This window comes from Cyprinus carpio, chromosome B7 (genome assembly GCF_018340385.1).
Source record: "Cyprinus carpio isolate SPL01 chromosome B7, ASM1834038v1, whole genome shotgun sequence".
Lineage (NCBI taxonomy): Eukaryota > Metazoa > Chordata > Actinopteri > Cypriniformes > Cyprinidae > Cyprinus > Cyprinus carpio.
The window spans coordinates 14,998,866-15,021,920 of NC_056603.1; the positions used below are offsets into that span (position 1 = coordinate 14,998,866).

The 23,055-nt window shown below is 38.5% G+C and overlaps 1 protein-coding gene across 1 annotated transcript in view; it reads left to right on the forward strand.

Moving 5' to 3' along the window:
* Positions 1–23,055, forward strand: part of si:ch73-211e3.1 (trithorax group protein osa) — a 61,218-nt gene that overhangs the window by 18,463 nt on the left and 19,700 nt on the right. Inside the window, exon 2 of the mRNA XM_042727452.1 lies at positions 17,441–19,078. Within this exon, the coding sequence (XP_042583386.1) occupies positions 17,441–19,078 (1,638 nt within the window). The remainder of the gene's footprint in view (positions 1–17,440; positions 19,079–23,055) is intronic.

A 23,055-nucleotide genomic window follows, 5' to 3' on the forward strand; every position in this document is an offset into this window, starting at 1 on the left:
CATTATTTGCTCACCCACATAAACTGTTATGACTTTTTTTTCTTTGTTCAGCAAATTAAGATACTTGCAAGAACTCATGCTTCAATACAGTTAAGTAAATAGGACCAGAAGCTGTCGACAGGTGTACATATTTTATTTTATTATTTTATTTTATTTTATGGAATCCTTTGGTAACTTTTAACACACTTTTAACTTTTAACACACTGAAATCAGATATAGACTCTATATTATGTCTATATGATTAAAGTCTATATGATTTCAGTCTGCATCATACACAAAGATGCTATATGATTTAGAAGACATGGAAAATGATACACAGGTGATTTCGGGTTTTTTGGAGTTAGACGAGAACAGTCTCCATTCACTTTAATTGTATTGAAGAGTGCAGGGTTAACATTCTTCAAAACATCTTTCATGTTTCTCTAAAGAAAATATATAATTATGGGTTTGGAAGTACATTTGGGTGAATAAATGATATGATGAACTTTAATTTTAAGGTGAACTATCCCTTCATGTGGTTTCATTTACAAAATATTTTTTCTTCAAGAAGGAAGGGATGTATGTAATGTGTATGTACTTTTGTTACTAAACCTCACACCCACCTTCTCTTTCTCTCTCTGTCTTTCTCTCACTCGTTTTTCCTGTTGTCCTTTGTTTGACTCTGAGTGTGTGTGTGTGTGTGTGTGAGTCTGTCCGTTGGGAGATCCCCTTAGTAATGGTCTAAGGGCAGCCAGTACAACAGACACAAGCACTTCCTCTTTTTTTCTTCATCCTTCACTACTTCCCTTCATTTATCATCTCACTATCTGTTCATCTGCTCCTCTCTTTACATTCTATCCTCACAGTCTAAAGCTCTCTCGTGGACACTTTTAAAAGGCACTTGCACGTAGTGCGTTTTCATCTTCGGATGTGGTTACTTAGGTTAATGTTTGTAGGAATAAAGATTTATGATGTTTAGCGAGCCTGTGTGTGTGTGTGTGTGTGTGTGTGTGTGTGTGTGTGTGTGTGTGTGTGTGTGTGTGTGTGTGTGTGTGTGTGTGTGTGTGTGTGTGTGTGTGAGCGCTGGTGTGTTTTTGTGTGTGTGTGTGTGTGTGTGTGTTTATTTATATGTGTGTGTTTATGAGTTATGAGCACAAGCGTGTGTGTGATGGCAGACAGCAGGTTGTGTTAATGTCGCAGTGAGGTGAAGCTCATTAGTGTTATTTTCCTCACATTCAGAAGACTGGCCATGCACGGGTAATTAGAGAGTTTGTGTGTATTTTGTGTTCAGACCATCATAGTGGAACTGAACTCATAGCTGCTCCCGCAGTCAATAATATAGACATTATAATTAAGTAATCTTTATAATTAAACAGCCTTGGTTTTTGTTTCTTTTGAAGAAATATCCTTTAAATGTAGTCAATATTTTGTCATGAAATATTTGTTATTTTTTGTGTTTCGGTCAGTTTTACTCTGACTGTTTAAATAAAAAATAATTTGAATTGCATTGCATTGTTGATATCTTGCAGAGTTTTTTTTTTTCCATAATTTTTTGTTTTTGTTTTAAACAGCTTAATTATCATCTTAATGTGCATTTCTGTTTCATTTTGTTATCATTGACTAACGTTTTTTTCGTCTGTAATTTTAATTGGCAAGATTAACACTGAACAGCCTTCAGCATGTAAAATCCATTATTTCTTTGTGTGCATATGATGGATCTGCATTTCCTTTTGAATTCTTTTGTGTAGATTGGTGGAATATGCCTGTATGTCTTTGTCTTTGCTGGCAGGGAGGTGTGTGTGTGTGTGTGTGTGTGTGTGTGTGTGTGTGTGTGTGTGTGTGTGTGTGTGTGTGTGTGTTTGAGCCCCAGAGCTCTTCTCTGCTTGAGCTGGGCCTAGTGCCACTAAACCCAGCCTAAGCTGACCTATTTCCAAAGTGCCACACATACATATGTGCACATGGTTGCCACTTCTCATCTCTCCTGCCTGTCGGAAACAATCAGTCATGCACACACACATACGTTCCCACACACTCACAGTGCTACTGCATGCCTCTGATCAGGACACATGTGTGTGTGTTTAACGGGTGTGTTCTCTTTGTATGTGCTCATGTATCTGTTAATGTATATCCAGGTTCCTGTAAGAAGCATTGAGCGGCCGCTTGTGTGTTTGTGTTTGATCATGTATCTCCCAGTGAAAGTGCCCCCTGAGCCATGTTTTCACCCATACACCTGCTTTCCAACACTCTTGGGAAGTATAAATCTTTTAAAAGTCAGTAAGATGTATGTGAATGTGTATCAGAATTTACAAGTACCTGCCGATATTGGATATGTTGGCCCGATATTGATTTTTTTCCCTGCCTGTTTTAATATTTAGACTACTTTTGCCATCATCTAGCAAATTTACCCCTTTAAGAGTGCTTTTGTTTTACTTGTAGCATGCTAGCTTTTTAGTGCATTTTAATTTTCTTTTCTTTATGAAAATGTATAGCTTTATAGTACTGGCTGTCACCCATTAAAAGTATATTATCAAAACTGTTCATCCAGTTATTATGAGAAGACAATTTGTAATTACGAGAAATAAAGTCAAAATTGTGACAGTTGCGATTACAAGTGTTTTTTTTTTTAATCCAATTGAAAATTTATTTCTAATAATTATGAGAAATTTCATATATTGGATATTTATTGGCCAATATTTAATTGTTTCTGCCTATTTAAACTACTTTTGCCACCACGAAGCTCTTATAAAAGGTAGTGTGATAAATTATGGCAAAGATTTAACCCTGTATTAACGTTTTGTCTATTCTCTTGTTTCAATTATAGCATACAAACATTGTTTAAAAAAGTGAAGCTCTACCGCAGTTATATTCACCGTAGGTTTGTAAGATACAGTTTTTGAACATAGCCATATCAAAACATGTGGTGTTTGTCAGTTTCAGTGAGTCTCTCTCAAATATAAACTAAGGCTGACTAAGAAGGCTTACGTTGGAAGCTATGAGCCTGTGACATCATGAATGACGAGAATTCAGTGAAGGTCGGAACAGACGGGAACACTGTGTGTGTGTGCGTTTGTGTGTACATTTGACAGTCTCTGTGAGTGAGGTCAGGACAGTGTGCCTGTTATTAAAGCAACGTTTCTCTCTCACTCTCTCACTTTCTCATTCTCTATATACACACAGAGACATATGCATAGAACAGCCTAATCCATCGCAAACAGACTCCAGGGACTCATGGTAAAGAGGTAAAGAAGTCTGCTGATAGTCCTGGAACGCTTGACGCACAAGCAAGGCAGTTTGCGTCAGTGGTGTGACGGTCTAGTCTACTGCTCCAAACCGATCACCAAAGTAACCTCAGGTTACTCCTGTTTAACCACTGTCAAATCTAATTATAGATGAAAAATCCAAAAAGAATGTTTTTGCATGTCCATTTCTAACTTGCTCAGGGATTCATTTGCTTTTTGGAGAAGTGAATTTAGTCAAATATTTAGGGGATGATTTTGAAAAAGTTACTGACTTTGTTAACATGAAACATGGAAGGCAATTTCCTCCATAGAATAAAAAAATTTAGAATAGCAAATAAATGCATAATTATTAGAAAACAGCAAGAGGTTGCAGTTATGAGAAATAATGGCACAACTGCAAGGAATAAAGTTGCAATAATGAGGGACAAAGTCGCAATTATGAGAAATTAAGGTACACTTGCAACATGTGAAGTTGCCATTAAAAGGAGCCAAGTCACAGTTATGAGAAGTAATTTAGGAAAAATGAGGGACATAGTCACAATAAAGAGAAATAAAGGCACAATTACAAGAAATAAAGTCGCAAATATAATAAGCAAATTTGCAATTGTGAAAAATAAAGTTGCGATTGTTACATGAAGTTGCAAATACGAGAAAGTCTTGATTGCAAAAAATAAAATGAGTTCATTTCATGCAATTGCAAATTTATTTCTTGCTATTATAAAAATAAACTCACAATTATGAGATGTAAATTTGCAATTAACTTTTAAAATTGTTTTTTTTTTTTATTTATTACTCTGAGGCGGAACCAAGCTTTTTTTTTTTTTTTTTTTTTTAAAGAGCTGCTTATAGGGCCAACCTTCCCAAAAACCGAGAACGATAAGAATAGGGGTTGCAGAAGGGATCAATAAGCAGAGGAAGAGCCTGTGATGATGGACAGAAACAAAGAGAGGAATGGGAAAGGAGAGCAGCTGCGTCTCGGTGGCCGTAGAGCTGCAGGTGGGACTTCATCAAACAAAAGACTCAGTCTCAGCGTCTCTGTCTTTTTCGCTCACCCCTGCCTTTTCACTTCTTGGCAATATCGCCGTCCGTTTTCCAGCCATGCAGCAAATGAGTTTGTGCTCAAGCTTGTCTGAGAGAGAGATAGAGAAAGTCTTTTTACCCTTATTTCAATGCTGTCTTTTGATCATGGCGTGACACTGGCTTCAACCGCACAGGAGATTAAGCCAGACGTACACCTGTTCTGGACACACACACACACACACACACACACACACACACACACAGGCTACTGTAATTGGCTCAGTGCAGGTTAGTTCAGGTTAGTGTGTTTATGCAACATTAGAGAGGAGTGTCTGCATTGTTCTACCTAGATGCCGTTAGCCACTAAACACGGTACACTTTCATAACACATCTGATACGTCTCTTCCTGTCCCAGATCACACAGACGGTCGTAATGCCGATTAGCAGCTTGACACCCGATGGGTGAACACAGTATGATAGCAGATCAAAAGACAGGTGAATGGTATATTGAGCTTTTAGCAATGAAAACGGAAATAGTATTATGAAAGTGATTATTTAAGTCACTTGTCTCACTTTTTTTTCTCCTCTTTATTTCTTATTTTTCCCCTGAAGGGGACTCTTGGGTGGGTTAAAGAGTAAATATACATCTGTTTTAAGTCTCTGTATGTGTTTACATGCTAATGTTTGTGCACATGTGCACTTTTGTTTGCACTTTGTTGGCTGTGAATGATATAACACACACGCAACCACCCTGCCCTATAGTGTTACAGGGGCATGAATGAGGTCTTTAAGAAAGGGAGTCAAGCCGATTCGCCCTGCTAATATCCTGACATCTGGAATAAACAGACACTCACTTTTCACCATTCTTCCCATAGGTGTGAAAATAATGGGTCAATGACAAATAAGAGCATCCAAGATAAAGATGAAGAAAAGTATTTCAACTATTTTTCTTCAGTGATATTTTTTACTTTATACCCCCAAAACAAAAAGTGAATTTTACTTCAGAAATTGAAAACATGTTCAACATGCAAGAGGTGTATTTAAGTTATTGTATGAATTGCATTTTAGTGTTATTTTAATAAATTAATAGAACTTGTCCAAAAAATGTCATTGACCCATAAGACATTTACATATTATATCACGAAATGCCACCATAAAATAATGATATAGATCTTATATATTGAATATCATATACAAAAAAACATAGTAGTGCCATGGTATCTCATCAAAAAAATAAAAACATGTGGTAATACAATGACACACTTGAGTACTTTTCGAAAAGGATTGAGGCTGAAGAGAATTGAATTTCTCTGAGAAGGCTGAGAGTTGGTGGACAGTTGACGGATTATGAAAATGGATCCGGAAGTGCAATATGAACTGATATATGAGACATAAAAGATATTAACAGGTCTATCCATTTATACGAGTGTGAAGAAAATGAGAAAGAGACATGCATTTGTGTCCTTATCTGCACAGGTTTGTGGATATTGGGCAGTCCTGCAGGGATCCTCTAGACTGTAGAGTTGAGCAGTGGTCTTCTCTCCGTGGGGGAAGGGCCCTTACAAAGCCATTTATTTTATTACTCTTCCATTCAGCCCTCAGAGGCTCTGTAATCTGCCATTAAACCATTACTGCAGGAAGAGAGAGAGAGAGGGAGGGATAGGGATAGAGGGATAGAGACAGAGGTAGGGGTGGGCAGTCACACTCAAGGGGCCTTCCCTGAGGGCTGGGCTTACAGTAAAGCAGCTGGGCATAAACACACATACACACACTCACTAAAAACACTCTGTTGAATGCCTGAATACACTTACTACCATTTGTGAATGAGAGCATTTGGTGTAGTAGCTTATTATGGAGTTCAAAAGGTCATGACCTTTAACTTTTGACCTTTTTACTGTTTGGTTTCGCATGTGTTCACATATTTGCTGAATAAGGATAACAACATAGTACCATATTTTTCCATCTTGTTGCGCATACACTGCCGTTTAAAAGTTTTGGGGTCAGTTTGACTTCAATTTTAATAATATTTCACAATATTACTGTTTTATTATTTTATTTTTGATCTAAAAATGCAGCCTTGGTGAGGAATTGAATCTTAATGGCCCAAAATATAGTTCATTTTGAGAGAGCATGACCCTTCTCAAATGCAAGTTGTATAGGATGCAGCTTTAGTTATATTATTTAAACTTCTGGAGCCTTCTAATGTTGATCTGATTCATCAACACATAACTGCCCAAATTCAACAATGTTAAGAAACTTGACCCACGAGTCACTGTTAAATAAAAAGGAAATAGCAAAGAAGAAAAGTTTGTGTCCATGTCTGTTTTATTTATTTTTAAGGTTATTTCTTATTCTTATTCTTAAAAGTTTTTACATAGAAGTCTTAAAGGCACGGCAGCCAACCCCCCCCCCCCCCCCCCCCCTTAAGTAGACCTCAGGAAAAACAAAAAAATTATAAAAATGGGAAACTATGAAAGTATGGCTTTGGTTACCTGCTGAATATGAATGGTAGGTTGCTTATTATTTTGGAAGAGTGTGTTCCTTTTTTCTCCAGCAGGATCAGCAGTTTCCCCTCCCTTTCTATCCTCTCTGTGTCTCTCTCTCTTTCTGCTTTCAGATTGTCTGTCATTCTTCATTCAGCCTTGTATTCATTTTGATTCTGCTCTCGCAGCTGACAAGTGTGAAATGAATACAGTATCTGTTCACTCCCTCTGTTCCTCCTTCTCTCTCTTTCTCTCCCTCTCTCTCGCACTCTCCGTCTCTCTCTCTCTCCTTTGTGTGTTTTGGAGACTAGATTCTGAAGATTTGGCGAGTTGATTCTCTCTAAGCCTTTTCTTATCTGAGGAAGACATACAAAACTGAGTATCTTTCTTTAAGTCTATTTGCTCTTTCTCTCCTGCTCAGAGGGATAACTGTAGAGGCAGCAAGAGAGGGGATTGGTGGAGATTTTTGGATTACAGAGCCTCGAGGTCAAATTGTCAGAGGGTTAACACTAGTACACAGCCTTTTAGCAGAGTGAAACAGAGAGGAAAAATTGATATTTTTATTTTAAGTATTGATCCCTTTATATTTAGTGACAGTGAAAGTGACAAATGATATACAGCCAAGTATGGTGACCCATACTCAGAATTCGTGCTCTGCATTTAACCCATCCAAAGTGCACACACACAGCAGTGAACACACACACTGTGAACACACACCCGGAGCAGTGGGCAGCCATTTATGCTGCGGCGCCTGGGGAGCAGTTGGGGGTTCAGTGCCTTGCTCAAGGGTACCTCAGTCATGGTATTGACGGCCTGAGACTCAAACCCACAACCTTAGGGTTAGGAGTTAAACTCTCTAACCACTAGGCCACGACTTTACTGTACATATATGTTGCGTGCCGGTGGCGAATGCAATTGAACTGATTACAGAAACACAGTCTGGGTCTGGCCGCCCACAATTATATGTCAAAACATAGTCTCGCTGCTGAATCTCCAGCGCAAAACTTGCAGCACAACCAGTGTAGTCCGAATTTTATGAGTCGATTCACTTTAGTGAATCGAAAGCATAGAGCTTGACCAGACACTTTCATTCATGCATTCCCTGGGAATCGAACCCATGACCTTGGCATAGCTAGTGCCTAAGTCTATTGTTTGAGTTAAAGGAATAGAATCAGTCTAAAATGCTGCAGTGCATAATTTATAGCATTAAAAGAACATGAATGAACATTATAATTAAAATATACCTAAATAACAAACAATTGAATTAAACTGATTCTGAATCTAATTGGGAAAATGATTCCGATTGCTTTCCTGTTTCTGTATACTGCCTGAAAATTTTCAGCTTTTGGGTTTTCTAATCTAATAGTATCTATAGTACATGTTTGAAGCTGTGTTAGGTCTCATCTTCATGTGTGGTCAATGTCAAACCCCTCAGTCTCAGGAAAAAGATAAGTATCTGAGTTGCGTGAGCGTGCGTCTCGTTGCTTTGACGCAGCTGGAGTGTCCAGTGAGACTGCTAAATTAGCCCTACCCTGCAGCTGCTCTTATATATAGCCACACACAAACACACACACTCTATCTTCTCTCCTGTTTTATTAATAAAAGTGCTCGGATGGACGTTAAAACGGGCTGAGAAAGACAACTGGGATCACTGTGCGACTGGTCAGGATGGCTAACAAATGCAGTAAAAAAATCACTGAATGAACACTTCCTATCTGTGCGAACACAGATGTGCCTACACGCACGCATATCCAAACAAAGACGGGCTGTCTTGCATTTCTTTTCTCTCCGTTTCCTTTTGTCTTTGTCCTGCGTTTATCTTTCGCTGTGAAAAGGCTGTGCATCTGTCTCTCTCCTCTCACTCGCTCGCTCACTCCTCACAAGTTCATTGACATTCATTGAACACAGCACAGAGCGCTCAGACCTTCCGGCACTCTGCGCTCAGAGACCGTTTGTGTGTGTGTTCCTCGCTCTAGCTCTGTGATTAGGATTGTTATTCTGTATCAATAAGTGAATTAAATCACAGTCATGCTTTTCTTAGAGAAAAATAACAGATGGAACCGCTTGATTTGGTGTCAATGTGTTTGAACTGGAAAATGTTCATGTTTTAATGAGTATTTTTGTCTTGTTTTTCAATGAAACACCGTTTTACTTAATAAACAAGATTATTTACCTAATAAACGAAACATTACATTTTCACTTGCTTTTGTTTTAAGGGTAAAAAGATGATTTTATCTTCTAAAATGATTGCTTTAAATGTCAGAGATTTCATATATTTATTCATTTATTTATTTGCAGGTTATTCTGCATTTATTGGTAGTACATCTCATGCAGTGTCACTTATCAGATGAATTAATATTTAGTTATTTTTACTGGAAATCACAACAAAGATGTGCATTAAAAACAGTGTGGAGAAAGTGAGCGGAAAGTGCGTTTAGGGTATTCCCTCAGTCTGATCTCTCTGTTACTTGTTGCTCGTCATTTACTGAAATCAAAACCGGAAAAACATCCTAAATCGTAGTCGCACAAACAAACATTCGCACATCGTATGAAAGTGACTATCAAGAAAGGAAAGAAAAACAAGCAATGACTCAGAATAAGAGTGCCCCAGTTATCTAAATCTCACTCTTTCTTCCTCCTGATGAGAATTCAAGGACTTCCTCTCACACATGAGCTTGTACGATATCTGTCGCCCTACTGCTGCTGCATGCTCATTTCAAGTCTGTAATATGTAGACGTTGACTTTTTTCTCACTGGTTGGAGTGAAGGACAAATGAACCCAATGAACAGATGGTGATTTGGTCAGACGTTTAGTATGACCTGTAGGCAGACCGTAGTCTTTCTTGACTAATCAATATCAAGAATTGTATTATTTTAAGGTGATATAGTGTGACGGGGTGAAAATGTCTTTATTTGGGCCGATTAGTTCACATTGTTTTGGATGTGATCCACATGGTTGACAGATTAAAAAAGAATTACTGTTTGTCTTTCTTTGTTTTAGCTGTGATTTGCTCTTTATCTCTGTGTCTCTGGCTCTTGCTCTCTGGGGTGCTGGGGAAGGGCTCACTCCTCGCTCTCCTAATCCTCTTTATCCTGTCTGAAACCTACCCCACCTGTCGTTACACATCTGGACACACACACACATTATGTGTGTTAAGTTAACACAGTCATACATACTTAAAATACATTACAGTGTCAAGCTGATAATATATGTTATTTGTACAGATATACATACTGCACTTATAAATGATGTATGAACAAAGCTGTTTGTACAAAAACATGGTTTGTTATGCATCCAGGCTGTCCGATTTATACATATAGATTCTACACTGTCATATATAGCTAAGATTTAAAGATATAATGTATATAGTTGGCATATGGCAGTGGGATTCCAAATGGGCAACAAATACATGAAATGTATGAGATAATTATCATAATATGGTGTAATACTTAATCAAATGGTGAGACAGTTGCTAAATCAGTCCCACTTTAGTGTTTAGATTATATTCAAGATAAATGACAGCGCAGAAATTGTAATCAGTTCATCTCCTTATTCAATTATCCTCACAAGTATTGCTTCCTAATTAAGATTTGAACAGCAGTGTGGGTTTCTGTGTGTTATGTGGATGCTGGTGGCTTTAAGATTGAAGATCTGGGCTAGTAATCTGTCAGTTTCAGGTTGCAGAATTATTGGGATCCCCCATCACTAGTGTGGCCTTGAGCTACTCCGAAGGGAAGACTCCCTGCAGTAAATGTGCTCTTAGTCACTTTAGGTAGGAAAATGTCTGCCTAAATGAAAATAGAAAGATGTGATTTTAAGATATTCCCCTTTAGAAATGTACTTTGACAATGCAGAGTTCATATAAACTCATGTTTTACTGCAAATTTAGTAGTTGGACTACTGTTCAAAAGTTTGGGGTCAGTAAGATATTTTTAAATACTTTTATTCAGCAAGAAAGCACTAAGTAAAGACATTAATGATGTTACTAAATATTTATATTTCAATTAAATGCTGTTCTATGGAACTTACTATTCATCAAAGAGTTCTGAAAACAATGTAACGATGTTTCCACAAAGTATTAAATGGCACAACTGTTTTTAACATTGATAATTTAGCTTTAATCCATCTCTTTAATTTTTTTATAAATTTAGCTTGAGCACAAAATTAGCATATTAGATTGATTTCTGAAGAATCATGTGACACTGAATACTGGAGTAATGGCTGCTGAAAACTCAGCTTTCAAAAAAATAAATGACATTTTTAAAATGTATAAAAATAGAAAACAGTTCTTTTGATTTTCAATAATATTTTAAAAGTTTTGTAAATATTTAAAGTTTTGGTGAGCATAAAATGTCCTTAAAGACTTTAAAAATCGCATTGACCCCAGACTTTTGAATAATACTGTATATATTTTAGTAAGTACAATGCAGTTATTCTTCTCCTACATTTCTATAGAATATATGATGTTTCAACACAGGATTAAAATACAAAAACAGGTGCAATACACCAATAGCTGAGATATCATTATCCCCAATGTAGAACAAAATAATATATTATACATTGAAAAATTTTGCCCCTGTTTAAGAGAGTCTACAAAATCAGTATGTTCCCTTTAACCTCTGCTTATAAGCAGAGAGTTGTTTAGATGAATTACTAATCAAGCCATGATATATATCCAGCTTCATGTGGACTGCTTTTCATTGTCTATTGTTGCTGACTAGTTTTATTGATTAGTAGATGATAGTATATCTGCTACTGTAAAGCTCAGGCAGTAGACCATGGCCTTGCAACACCATTATCAAAAGTTCAGTTTTGATCAAACATATACCTTGACTGCACTGTAAGTCACTTTATACAAAGCATCTGTCTATGAATAGAACTTTTTACACTACTCTTCAATTGACAAACTTTTATGTAACTAGACAGGTCATGTCGGAACAAATGCTTATCTGCAAGGTCATTGTGTTTGTGAGATGAGCGTTTGTGCTCGTGCCGCAAAAGACAGAGTTTGAGGCAGAAAGCATCACCAGAGCCAAGCAGAAGACACCAACACACACATACTCGAGGTGCACGCTCACACTAATGCAGTGGCGCATGGCTGCCGGGCTATTCTTTGTTTATTAGCATATCTAGATGACAGTGGCATCGCAGAGGCTGCGGTAATTAAGGGCGCGACAATGGAAACAGTAATGATGATTGGCATACCATTACATGCCACAGGGAAGGAAGGAGGGAGAGAGAAAAAGAGTGCAGTGGGAAAAGAGATAAATGAAGAAAGCTTGCTCTTTTAATCTCAGCAGGGCTACTACCTCAGTGTGCATGCGGGTTTGTGCGTGGGTGTGCACGTGTGTGTTTGCTCTCTTGTTCGCCTGTGTAAATATGCACCAGCTCGTTTACTTTCGCTGGGAAGTCACTTGTTTTCCTTTCCCCTCCCTGTCACACAAGCACACTGATTTTTTGAGATGGCTTATTCAGAAAGGAGGGGTTTTCTTTCACCCTGTCCCACCTCTCCTAGCTTTTACTGCTTTGAAACACTCTATCCTCTAAGTGTCTCATCATATTTCAGGCTAAAAGTCTACTTTTGCTCCCTGAGTATTTGTGACTTTTACATTTCACACTAGCACTGTTTTACGCTTAAAGGAATAGTTTGTGCGGAATGAAAATTCTCTCATTATGTACTGAAATGTTGTATAATTTACCTTAATGTTGTTCTAAACCTTTATTTTTCTGTGCGACTCAAACTGATTGTTTGAGGAATATCCTGATCTGTCTTTTCCACACTGTTGTCCAAACGTCTGGGGTCAGTACATTTTTCTTTTTCTTTTTAATTATTAGTTATTCAGCAAGGATGCATTAAATTAATCAAACCTCATAGTAAAGACATTCATAATTGTTTTTATTTCATATGAATTCTGTTATTTAAACTTTGTCATCAAATAATCTTGAAAAAAGAAATGTATCATTGTCCTTAAAAAAAATATTAGGCAGCAAAACTGTTTTCAAGATTGATAATAATATTAAATGTTTCTTAATCACCAAATGAGCATATTAAAATGACTTTTAAAGGGTCATGTAAAACTGAAGATATAATAAAAATATATTAAAGTAGAAAAAATACTATAAATATCTTTAAAAAAATAAATAAATAAATAAATGCAGCTTTTGCTAGACTTTATAAACATTATAAAATCATACAGCCCCCGAACTTTTAAAACAGTGGTAGTATGTATAATGGAAGTGAATGAGAACTGGGACTACAAGCTACAAAATGGCTAAAAAAATATAGAGTTTTCTTAGAGTGATACAAATGGCACACTCTCATTCCAAGTCATGTGATAGCAATTATGTGAGGAGCAGCCTGAAATTTAAGTCATCATTCACAAATAATCATCCTCTCCAATGAGATTTAACCACAATGGTCGGAGTCAGTGAGTCAGACTAAAGAACCAGATTTACCCATTTATATCCAGACCAGTTATCTGAAGTGTATCAAATGATTAATTGAAAACATCTAACTTAAAAGAACAAACTGGACATTATCCTCTTGTGAAGTTATTAATGTGCCAAGGACAGCAAGTGCAGATAACATTTTCAGTGAATAATATCTTTAATGCCAGTCTGTTTCACATTTTATCGTATGGTATTAGGATTGAAATATAGCTCATGAGTTGTACTGGCTATTTTTATGGTGCTTTTTTGACCTTTTAGAACCTGGGAGCCCCAATCCTCATTAACTTTCATTATTTTGAAAAGAGAGTTGGCAAGATATTAATAAAAAATTCACCTTTTGTGTTCCACAGAGGAAAGAAAGTTGACTAAACAATTATATTTTTGGGTTTAATTGTCCCACAGGGATCAGTAAAGTACTCCTATCCCAGCACCTCTTTGAGGGTGTTTGTGAGTGTATGAGAGGTTGACTATGCGTTTTCCGGCACGCACACACACACACACACACACACACACACACATGCATTAAAAACATTAGGCGTGTTTATGTTGGTCTATGAGACGAAACTCTGTTTATATGCGCAAAAAGTGTCTCCAGACCCCTCCCTTTCTGTTTCTCTTGGCACAGACCCTCCCTCTGCCCTACTCTGTATCTCTATCTTTCTTTCTCTTGCACACGCACTCCTCATCCTGTTTCTGTGTTCTCTAACAAGAGGGACTGTCCTTAATTACCCTCTTTGTACAGTGAAATGTACGAGTAGAAGTAGCTTTCTTCAAAATCTTCCTCTTAATCATTGCTCAGATAACCGTCTGCTCTCCACAAGCCAAAAGTGAGTGCATTTTGGCTCTTCTGAACTGAGCTGAATTAATGTTTTTCTAATTAGTCACTGCACATTCAGTAATAATGGTACAGTGAACATTACTTCAATTATTTAGAACTTTGGTAGTCTGTAAAATCCGGTTAGTTGATTAATGGTGGTGGTTGAAGTTAAACGAACTTTATGAATAGTCATTTCGCGAGTCATTTGAATTACTGAATGAGTCATTTAAGATAATAATGTGTCAAAGATTCCATAACTTTGTCTTGGCATCTGTGAAGAGTCCAAAAGCTTCTGAATCATTGATTCGTTTCAGATGACTGCACAGACAGGGACACAGTGGTTGAATAATCAGCCATTGCAGAGGTGGATCGATAGCAGCCGTCATGGAAAGCTGTGTGTGTGGACATGACAGCCAGGTCCAGACGCAAGGGGAATGAAGGATGAAGAAACAAATATAATAGCCTAGAAAGAACCCTACGCAGACCTGTTATTCACAATAGACAACGAATGATTTGAACACACCAGGATATTAAGTAGTTAAACCAGGAATTCTAAGTAGTTAGAGTAAATTCAGTACTAATTTAGATTTTTTTTTTTTTTATTAGATGAGAGATAACTTACTAATTGTAATCCATTACTGGTTCCAGTAGTTTGTAATCCATTACATTACACACTTTTGTTCTATAATCAGATTACCTTTTGATTACTTTTAGAATACTTTTGACCTAACTTGTTTATCACATTGATTTAAATTGGAAAATCTTGTACCATGTTGATATAAAAATACAAAGAGAAAGGAGATATATTCCATTCATGGTTATTAACAACATGAAGTGCATTAATCCAACCACACTGAGTTCTATATTATTGATTCACTACATAACGAATGACTCTAATGAGCTGATTCTTTTTAGTGAAACTGAATTAATTCTTTTAAATTGGGCTATGCTGGTCACACTGTAGGTTCTGTGGTGATGTTGCTGTGCCACCGAATACGTAATGCAGCAAACTCTTTGAGAATGTTTTAGTACAGTATGCATTACAGGTGCTAGTACTGCTAATGGAACTGAATGTCATTCATGCATGCAATGTCAATCATGGTTTTGACATGGTATGCAGTCCAATAAACATACTAGTGTGCATTTTTGTAGTTTTTGTTGGTTTTTATTGATTGGTAAGGTAGTATTTTATTGATAATTCTTAGTATTGGTGATGGTGGCTGTAGTATTTTTACTAGGCATTGTTCTAATTGACACTTTGGACTCTGGTACTATTTGATGCTTTTTATTTTAATCCCAATACCCACCAAATCCACCAACCCAATTATTGAAATCTACCATTACACACACTCAGAGTGCACTAATTTACTAATCCCCTCTCATCACGGTACCATTCTGTTTGTTTAGCATCCTGCATGTGTGTATATGTGTGATTTTTTTTGTGTGTGTGTGTGTGTATTCAGTGCAGCATTAATGAGAATCAGAACAATGCAATCAGATGTATGCCTTACCAGCCATAATTATGAGGAATATGCACAGCAGTGTGGATGATAGGTCTGCTCCCTCTCTCTCTCACGCCAGTGCTCTGTGCTGACAGATGGTTGTGTCAGTCATAATGGGACAAATCTGATCGCTACCGAATGAAAGGCGTCCCTCCAGCAGAGAGAGGGAGAGAGAGAGGGAGAGAGACAGTCGATGTGTCTGTATTGATGTGTTTACTCAGGGTGAAATTGGCATCCATTAGAGAGAGAATTGTGTGTGTGTGTGTGTGTGTGTGTGTGTGTGTGTGTGTGTGTGTGTGTGTGTGTGTGTGTGTGTGTGTGTGTGTGTCAGTGAGAATACAGGCTCTAAAATGAAGGCTGCATTAATTCATATTCTTTTACACATGCACAGACAATCTTCCTTTTCGTCACATGTTCACACTGTCTCTTTTTCAAACACAGACACACATACACATGCACGGCAGGGTGGACTGTGCAGACAGCTTGACGATGCCGGGGAAGGTGTGTCTCCAGAGTTCCATTGTTCTAGTCGGAGAGGAATCTATGTGGAAAACCTCCTAGATGAAAAGGGGGTGGGGAATGGAGGAATGAAGGAAGAGAAAGGAGGAAAGAGTGCTTTTGTAGGAAGTGGACTAACAGTGTCCACAAACCAGCTTCTTGGGAAGGGGGTGTGAATTGTAGTGGTTATATATTCCTGTATCGTATCTAGGCGGATGTAATCTAGGGAGCTGTCAAAAATGTTTTTTCTATATGATATGTACAATATTTTGTAATGGTTTTCCCAATGGCTTTTACAAGTCTGAGAAAGGGCTTAAAAATGGACAATGGTGTCAGGGTCCTCATAAAATAGAGAGAATGTAGAAGAAGAAACAAGAATGAAAAAATACTGCACATTCTTCTGCAGCTGGAATGTTACAGTAAATTATTCATCCCGTCAAGAATCCATTTCTTGGAGGTCTCTTTTCATTCGTCCCTCTATCTCTGTTTCTCTCAATCTTTCTATAAGGTTAAAAGTTCCATTAAACACACAGGATTTCTAGCTGCACTGGGACTAAAATCCACCAAGACACTGTCTTTCCAGTCATCTCCTCTCTCTCTCTCTTTCTCTCTCTCTTACTCGCTCTGTCTTTTTGTACCTCTCTTTTGGGAGTCCACTAGTCTCTTAAACGATAAAGAAAAAGGCTAAAAATATGTTGCTCTCATGAATTAAAACTGCTAATGCATGATTTTTCTGGTCTATTTTGTAAGACCAGAATGAACACCTATTATTTTAGTTTACTAGCATTCTGTTTTAAGTTTCATTCAGTGCTTTGCTTTGATCATAGGAGTCCCTTGGAGGCCACACATCTAAAAATGCCCAGGCTCTGTCATTTATATAATGTGATTTGCAAGTTTGCAAACATCTTCATTTTGAATGAGAATGAGGCACGTTTGATTGGCGGCTCTTTGGTCTTAATCTGCTAAGAGGGCTCTCGAGAAGGCTAGAATTGGGGAGGATGGGGTAAGAGAGAAGGTGTTCAGGGTGCTGACCCATGCACTAATGGAAACGGTCTGCTGAATGATCCCACTTTTGGCACCATTGGATGACAGCTGAGTCCTTAGAAGGCTCAGACCCAAAAAAAAAGCCCATTTTGGAAACAGGCATTCATACTGGTAATGTTTGAAAGATAGAGCCTTGAGATCCCTACAGACCATTTGTGGGCAGTAACAGACCACTCAGCTTGTGGTAACAATCAATTTGTTGCCAAAAAACTAAATACATACTTAAAAAACGTGAATGAATGTCCAGATTTGGACTCTTAGTAAATGTTGTCACGTAACATTTAACAATTCTGGCTAACAATCTTCTGTTTGTTTGTTTTTTTATCTTTTATTTTAAAGTCACCATTCTGTTTTCCTTGAAGCAACTTGCTGTGATAACAAGGCTGTGTCTCTCTGTGTCTCCACAGCTGCCAGGATCCCTGAAGAGGAAATTGACTGGGGCTGTCGAGAGTTCTGCATCACTAAACGGGGTCTCTGACACGTCTATGACCCAGGGAGGTGGCAAACGACTATGTCTGGAAGATGTCACCCTGGCCATGGGCCCCAGCTACCCTCAGCCCCCATTCCCTTCTGGAATGGGCAACCAGGGGGGTGTTCTGGAAGCTAATCGACTGAACAGCAACAACAATAATTTGGGCTCTCCATATTCCGTACCCCCAAATGCTAGTCCTGGATCAACACCAGGCACCGGGGGAGGCTCAGGGGGCTTGACAAGTAACTTCAACCCAAATGGGAGTTCAGTCACTCCTTCAGTGGAACAAGAACTGCAGGAGATTTTGGATGAACTTACAAAAAACCCTGATCCCTCTTTACCAGAGCTTGACATTGAGAAGATCTTAGGAAAAGAAAGTGATGACCAGGCAAGTACAGCTGGAGGTTTTGTCCACCTAGAAGGTAATGGCACCCCCAAAAGATCTCCACAGAGACAGTCACACCTGGAGGTCCACCTCACTCAGTCCCCTGGTTTCTCTCAAGCTGGGTCCCCTCAGGTGGGTCCAAGTCCTGCTGGGGCACCATATACCCTACCACATCCTTCCAAACCAGTTCCGTCTCAACTCTCAGCATCACCCCTGTCCTCCTCCTCTTCCCAAGGTCAAAATCAAGCACGGTCACCCATGCTTTCTGCCGCCCTATCCAACTGGCATGAAATGTCCCGGGCTCAACAGCTTCAGCAGATGGCATCGAATAGTAAGCATCATTCTAACAACAGTGCAGGTCCCCCACCTGCACAGTCAGGGTTGTCTGGATTGGGCCAGCAGAGTACATCTTGGGCTGGTCCCTCTCCACCTTACCGACCAGGGGATAAACTGCCTAACTCATCACCTCATCAGCAGCCCTTTAGCCCAGCAGGAAATATTCAGAGCCCCCAGAGTTCTCTAATCTCTAGCATGGCTCCAGCCCCATCCACCGGACCTTCACCACCCTACAGGCCAGAAAAGCTAGCCAGCCCAGCAATTGCTCAGCCCCCATTCAGCCCCCAGAACAGCATTCTGTCGGGAAATGCCCCTCCAGGAGTTTCTGGCACTGCAATCCAAGGTTCTCAGGCAAGTTATCTTCCTGGTGTTGCCCCAACATCAAACAACACTCGACCATCACCTCCTTACCGACCAGATAAACATCCCAGTCCAGCTGGGCAATGCCAACCAGGAACGCAAGCTCCCACACAGGGACATCTTTTCAACTCGCAAAATAATCAAGCACCTGCAATGTCTAGTCAGCTCTTCAAGGCCATCACATCCAACCAGCCACCCAGTAGCCTCAAGCTCCTAATGCAGGCACAGGGAAAACCCTCGCAGCTGCAACTAAACAAGACCACCACAGCTGGTATGGGTCCAGAACCATATTCTTTCAACAACACCAAGCCGTTACGACATTTTGACCCCAATCCCTCCGTGGCCAAGCTGGGTCCTCTGGCTGTGGGAGGATACCGCAGTGCTAGCATGCAACCCACGGCGCCCACCTCAGCCACAGGACATGGGCATCTGCTGCCACAGCGCATGCAAAGGGGAATGCCTGCTGGTGGTATTGTGCCTCACTGCAGAGATGTGAGTACTGTTTCTTGCTTGTTAAATTTGTTTGTAAAATGTCATAAATTGCAAAACATATTTTCACAAATAACATCAAGTCAGACAGCTAGTATGAAACTCAACTTCTGATATGAGCTTAAGAATTTTCATTACGTTCAGGACTAGTGATTTCTTTATGTCTAACTTCATGTGTTTAGCCACATGAGACTGACACTTTACTTTAAAAGGGTTAGTTTATCCAAAATTCATTCATTTAATTACTCACCCTTATGTCGTTCCAAACCCGCAAGATCTTAGTTCATCTTTGGAATAGAAATTAAGATATTTTTGATGAAATCCAAGAGCTTTCTGACCCTTCATAGACAACAACTCAACTGACATGTTCAAGCCCCAGAAATGTAGTAAGGACATAATAAAAATAGTCCATCTGACATCAGAATACTGCGAGAATACTTTTTGTGCACAAAGAAAATAAAAATAACTTATTTCTTCTCTTCCACGACTTCGAAGCGTATTTACAAGAGTACCACAATGCATGCATGTGCATTCCTCTTCTTGCAAAAAAGCTGCAGCGCATCCAGGTTTTAAATCAGAATGTCGGCTCCTGCATCAGCAGCATCACTTTGAAGATTTGACATGGAAGAGAAGAAATGAATAAAGTTATTTTTGTTGTTTTTTTGTTTAATTCTCGTAACTTCATAACATTATGGTTAAACCACTGATGTCACATGGACTATTTTAACTATGCCCTTACTACATTTAAACATGGTAGTTTCACTGCTGTCTAGTCAGGGTCAAAAAGCTCTCAGATTTAATCAAAAACATCTTAATTTGTGTTCCAAAGATGAACAAAGGTCTTACAGGTTTGGAACGACATGAGGGTGAGTAATTACTTGCAGCATTTTCATTTTTGGGTGAACTCTCTCTTTAAGTACAGGCAATAGATGACTTCTGTAGTTGTATTTCCTCAGACTGTGATGCATCTGTGTTGTCTTCATAATTCTTGGTTTATAGAGTCGACAGATGATTTAGCACACTGAAAAAAGAGACAAAAGAATTACATTTAGACAGGGCTTCTAGAATTATGTAATTAAAATCAAAATATACAAGAAGTAGGTTTTTCCATTAGCTTGTGGAGCTTTGGGTATGCTCACTTCATACAGCGGAGACTGTTTCTGGAAGATGGAGTAGGCACCCTGTGGTGTGTACCATGGGAAGGGAGGGGAGTGGGTGTTCCGACTCTGATGTGTGTATAAGGGGGACAGTTAGGAAGCTCCAAAGGTTAATTGAATGGACAGCTGAACAGAGAGTGAAGGAATGTGAGTCTTTGTATGTGATTAGCTTTCATGCTAAGTGGTTGAATATGCTCAGTCCATTTCTGTTAATTAGGATAGGGCCAAAAATACTGTTATTTTATTTTTTTTTTTTGTTGTTTTGATAGTGTATCATGTCTAAAAAGATAATTTCTTGAATAAAAAAAAGAAGAAAAAAGCCACATTTTAAGTTATTTGTTTTGTGCAACTTGAGTCTTATTCATTGTTGTTTTAGCTCTGAAGTGAGAGTATGTGTGTTAGTTTACGCAGTAAAGAGCAAAGGCTTTGTGACTGTGTGTGTGTGTGTGTGTGTGTGTGTGTGTGTGTGTGTGTGTGTGTGTGTGTGTGTGTGTGTGTGTGTGTGAGTGTTTGTATTTCCGTGCTAAAGAGAGAAAGGCAGTGTATGTAAATGTGTGTGACTATAGAGTTTCAAAGTACTGCTGTGCATTCTGTCTCCCTGCGTGGCGGTCTGTTTCAAGACAGAGTCCCCCTCTTTCAGCCCAATAGTCCTCTTTCATCACACCAATAAAAGATAATGAATTTTAGAGGAGACTGAGATTGAGGAAGAAGAGAAAAGGGGGCCGGTTTCTTTAGTGTCTTGGCATGCATGGTTGCAAACTAAAGAGGGACTCAAAACTTCTACCCCCCAAACTGACTGGCTCTCTCTTTCTCTCTCTCTCTCTCTCTCTCTCTCTCTCTCTCTCTCTCACACACACTCACACACACACACAAACACACACACACACACATAAACACACACACACAAACACACACACACAATCAGAGTTATTCAAAACCAAATTTAACAACTCAACTCACAATGATTTTTATTTTGATATGAGATATGAGATTGATATGAGATATGAGATGAGATAGATTTTTGTCCATCTTTTAGTAATTTCTAATCTTGGACATTTTGAATTAAGCATTATTAGTTAACTGAAGTTGAGTTTAACAATTATAAATATATTTAATGTATTTAATCTAATGTATATGTATATGTGTGTATATATATATATATATATATATATATATATATATATATATATATATATATATATATATATACGAATACACACAATACAAATTATATTTTAATAAATGTATAGTATAGATTTTTAGAATTGCATAATGTTTGCATATTATAAATACACTTATGATATATTTATGTAAACATATATAATATGTAATTATATATAACTAAATGAATGAACTTATACAAGTAACCACTAAATAGGAAAGTGTTTGTAATTGTTTTGGTAAAACTGTGTGACGTGTCTGATATATGTATTTTGTAATTATATGAAATTTGGACTTGTAACCAGAAGGTCGCAGGTTCGAGTCTCGGTGCTGGCAGGAGTTGTAGGTGGGAGGGAGTGAATGAACAGCGCTCTCCTTCCACCCTCATAATACCCATGGCTGAAGTGCCCTTGAGCAAGGCACTGAACCCCCAGTTGCTCCCGGGCGCTGGATCTATAGCTGCCCACTGCTCCGGGTGTGTGGTTCACGGTGTGTTCACTTCTCACTGCTGTGTGTGTACACTTGGATGGGTTAAATGCAGAGCACCAATTTCGAGTATGGGTCACCATACTTGACAAATGTCACGACTTTCTTTCACTTTTTTTTTTGTAAGTAACCACTAAATAGGAAAGTGTTTGTAATTGTTTTGGTAAAACTGTGTGACGTGTCTTATAATATAATGACTATTTATTCACAAGAAATATACAGCAACACAGGTATTTTCCCAGCAGGAGCAGCTTTCTCGTAGTCGTTGACTCAAGCGGGGATTCCCTCCTCCTACTGAACACCTCTCTCTCTTCTCTCTGTCACGCTTACAGTTTGTGGAGGAAGTCTGTTTGTCTGTGAGCTCAGAAGCAGAAGTGAGATTGCCTTTTTATCTTTGTAACCTCTCTGATACTCCTCAATTAGGGAAAGTAAGAAAAATCTTCAGAGCGATGAGATTTATTGTAAAAAGCCCAGAACCAGGAAGAAGTGAGAAAGAGAGAGAAGAGGATTGGGACAAGAGTTGTTAAATGTCGAGAAAGTAAATTTCTATGTGGGATTTTAGAACAAACACATTTTCTCCTTATATAGCTGTCTGTTTGTAGTAAGTTCCAGTTACCTAGATATGAAAAATCCTTTTATCCTTTCCTCTACTTGCCTTTTTGACATCAGTGACAAATTCTTTGTTTCACTCTGTCTCTTTGTGCTTCTTTTCTCCCCATTTTTGCTGTCTTCTGTGCCTTGGTGTGACAGTTTGGAAAACCCTAGAGGTGTATGTGTGTGTATGTGAGAGAGAGAGAAGTTATTTGCCCTCACAGCAGCAGTGCACATTTGACCACATGTACTGAATATACACTCTCTCACGAAGCCTACAGGCTATAAACATGGCTGATTTGTGTTTGTGGTGTGTGCTGTCATATAAGCATATCTGCTTCTGACCACCTCTCTGTGTGTTTAAGTGGTTTCTGGAGAACCTCAGGTGTGACTTTAGCTGATTGGTTTATGTGACATTTGATGTAATTTCTCTAGTGCCAAATTGATGTTTAAGTGACTCAATGAATCTGAGGTCAGAAGGAAAGTGTTTGAGTGATGTCAATGCACAGTGGAGACGTGGTTGAATGGTGGAGAGAGTTGAATTTATAGGGGCTGAGGAACTGTGCTACCTGTTTATTGTATCAA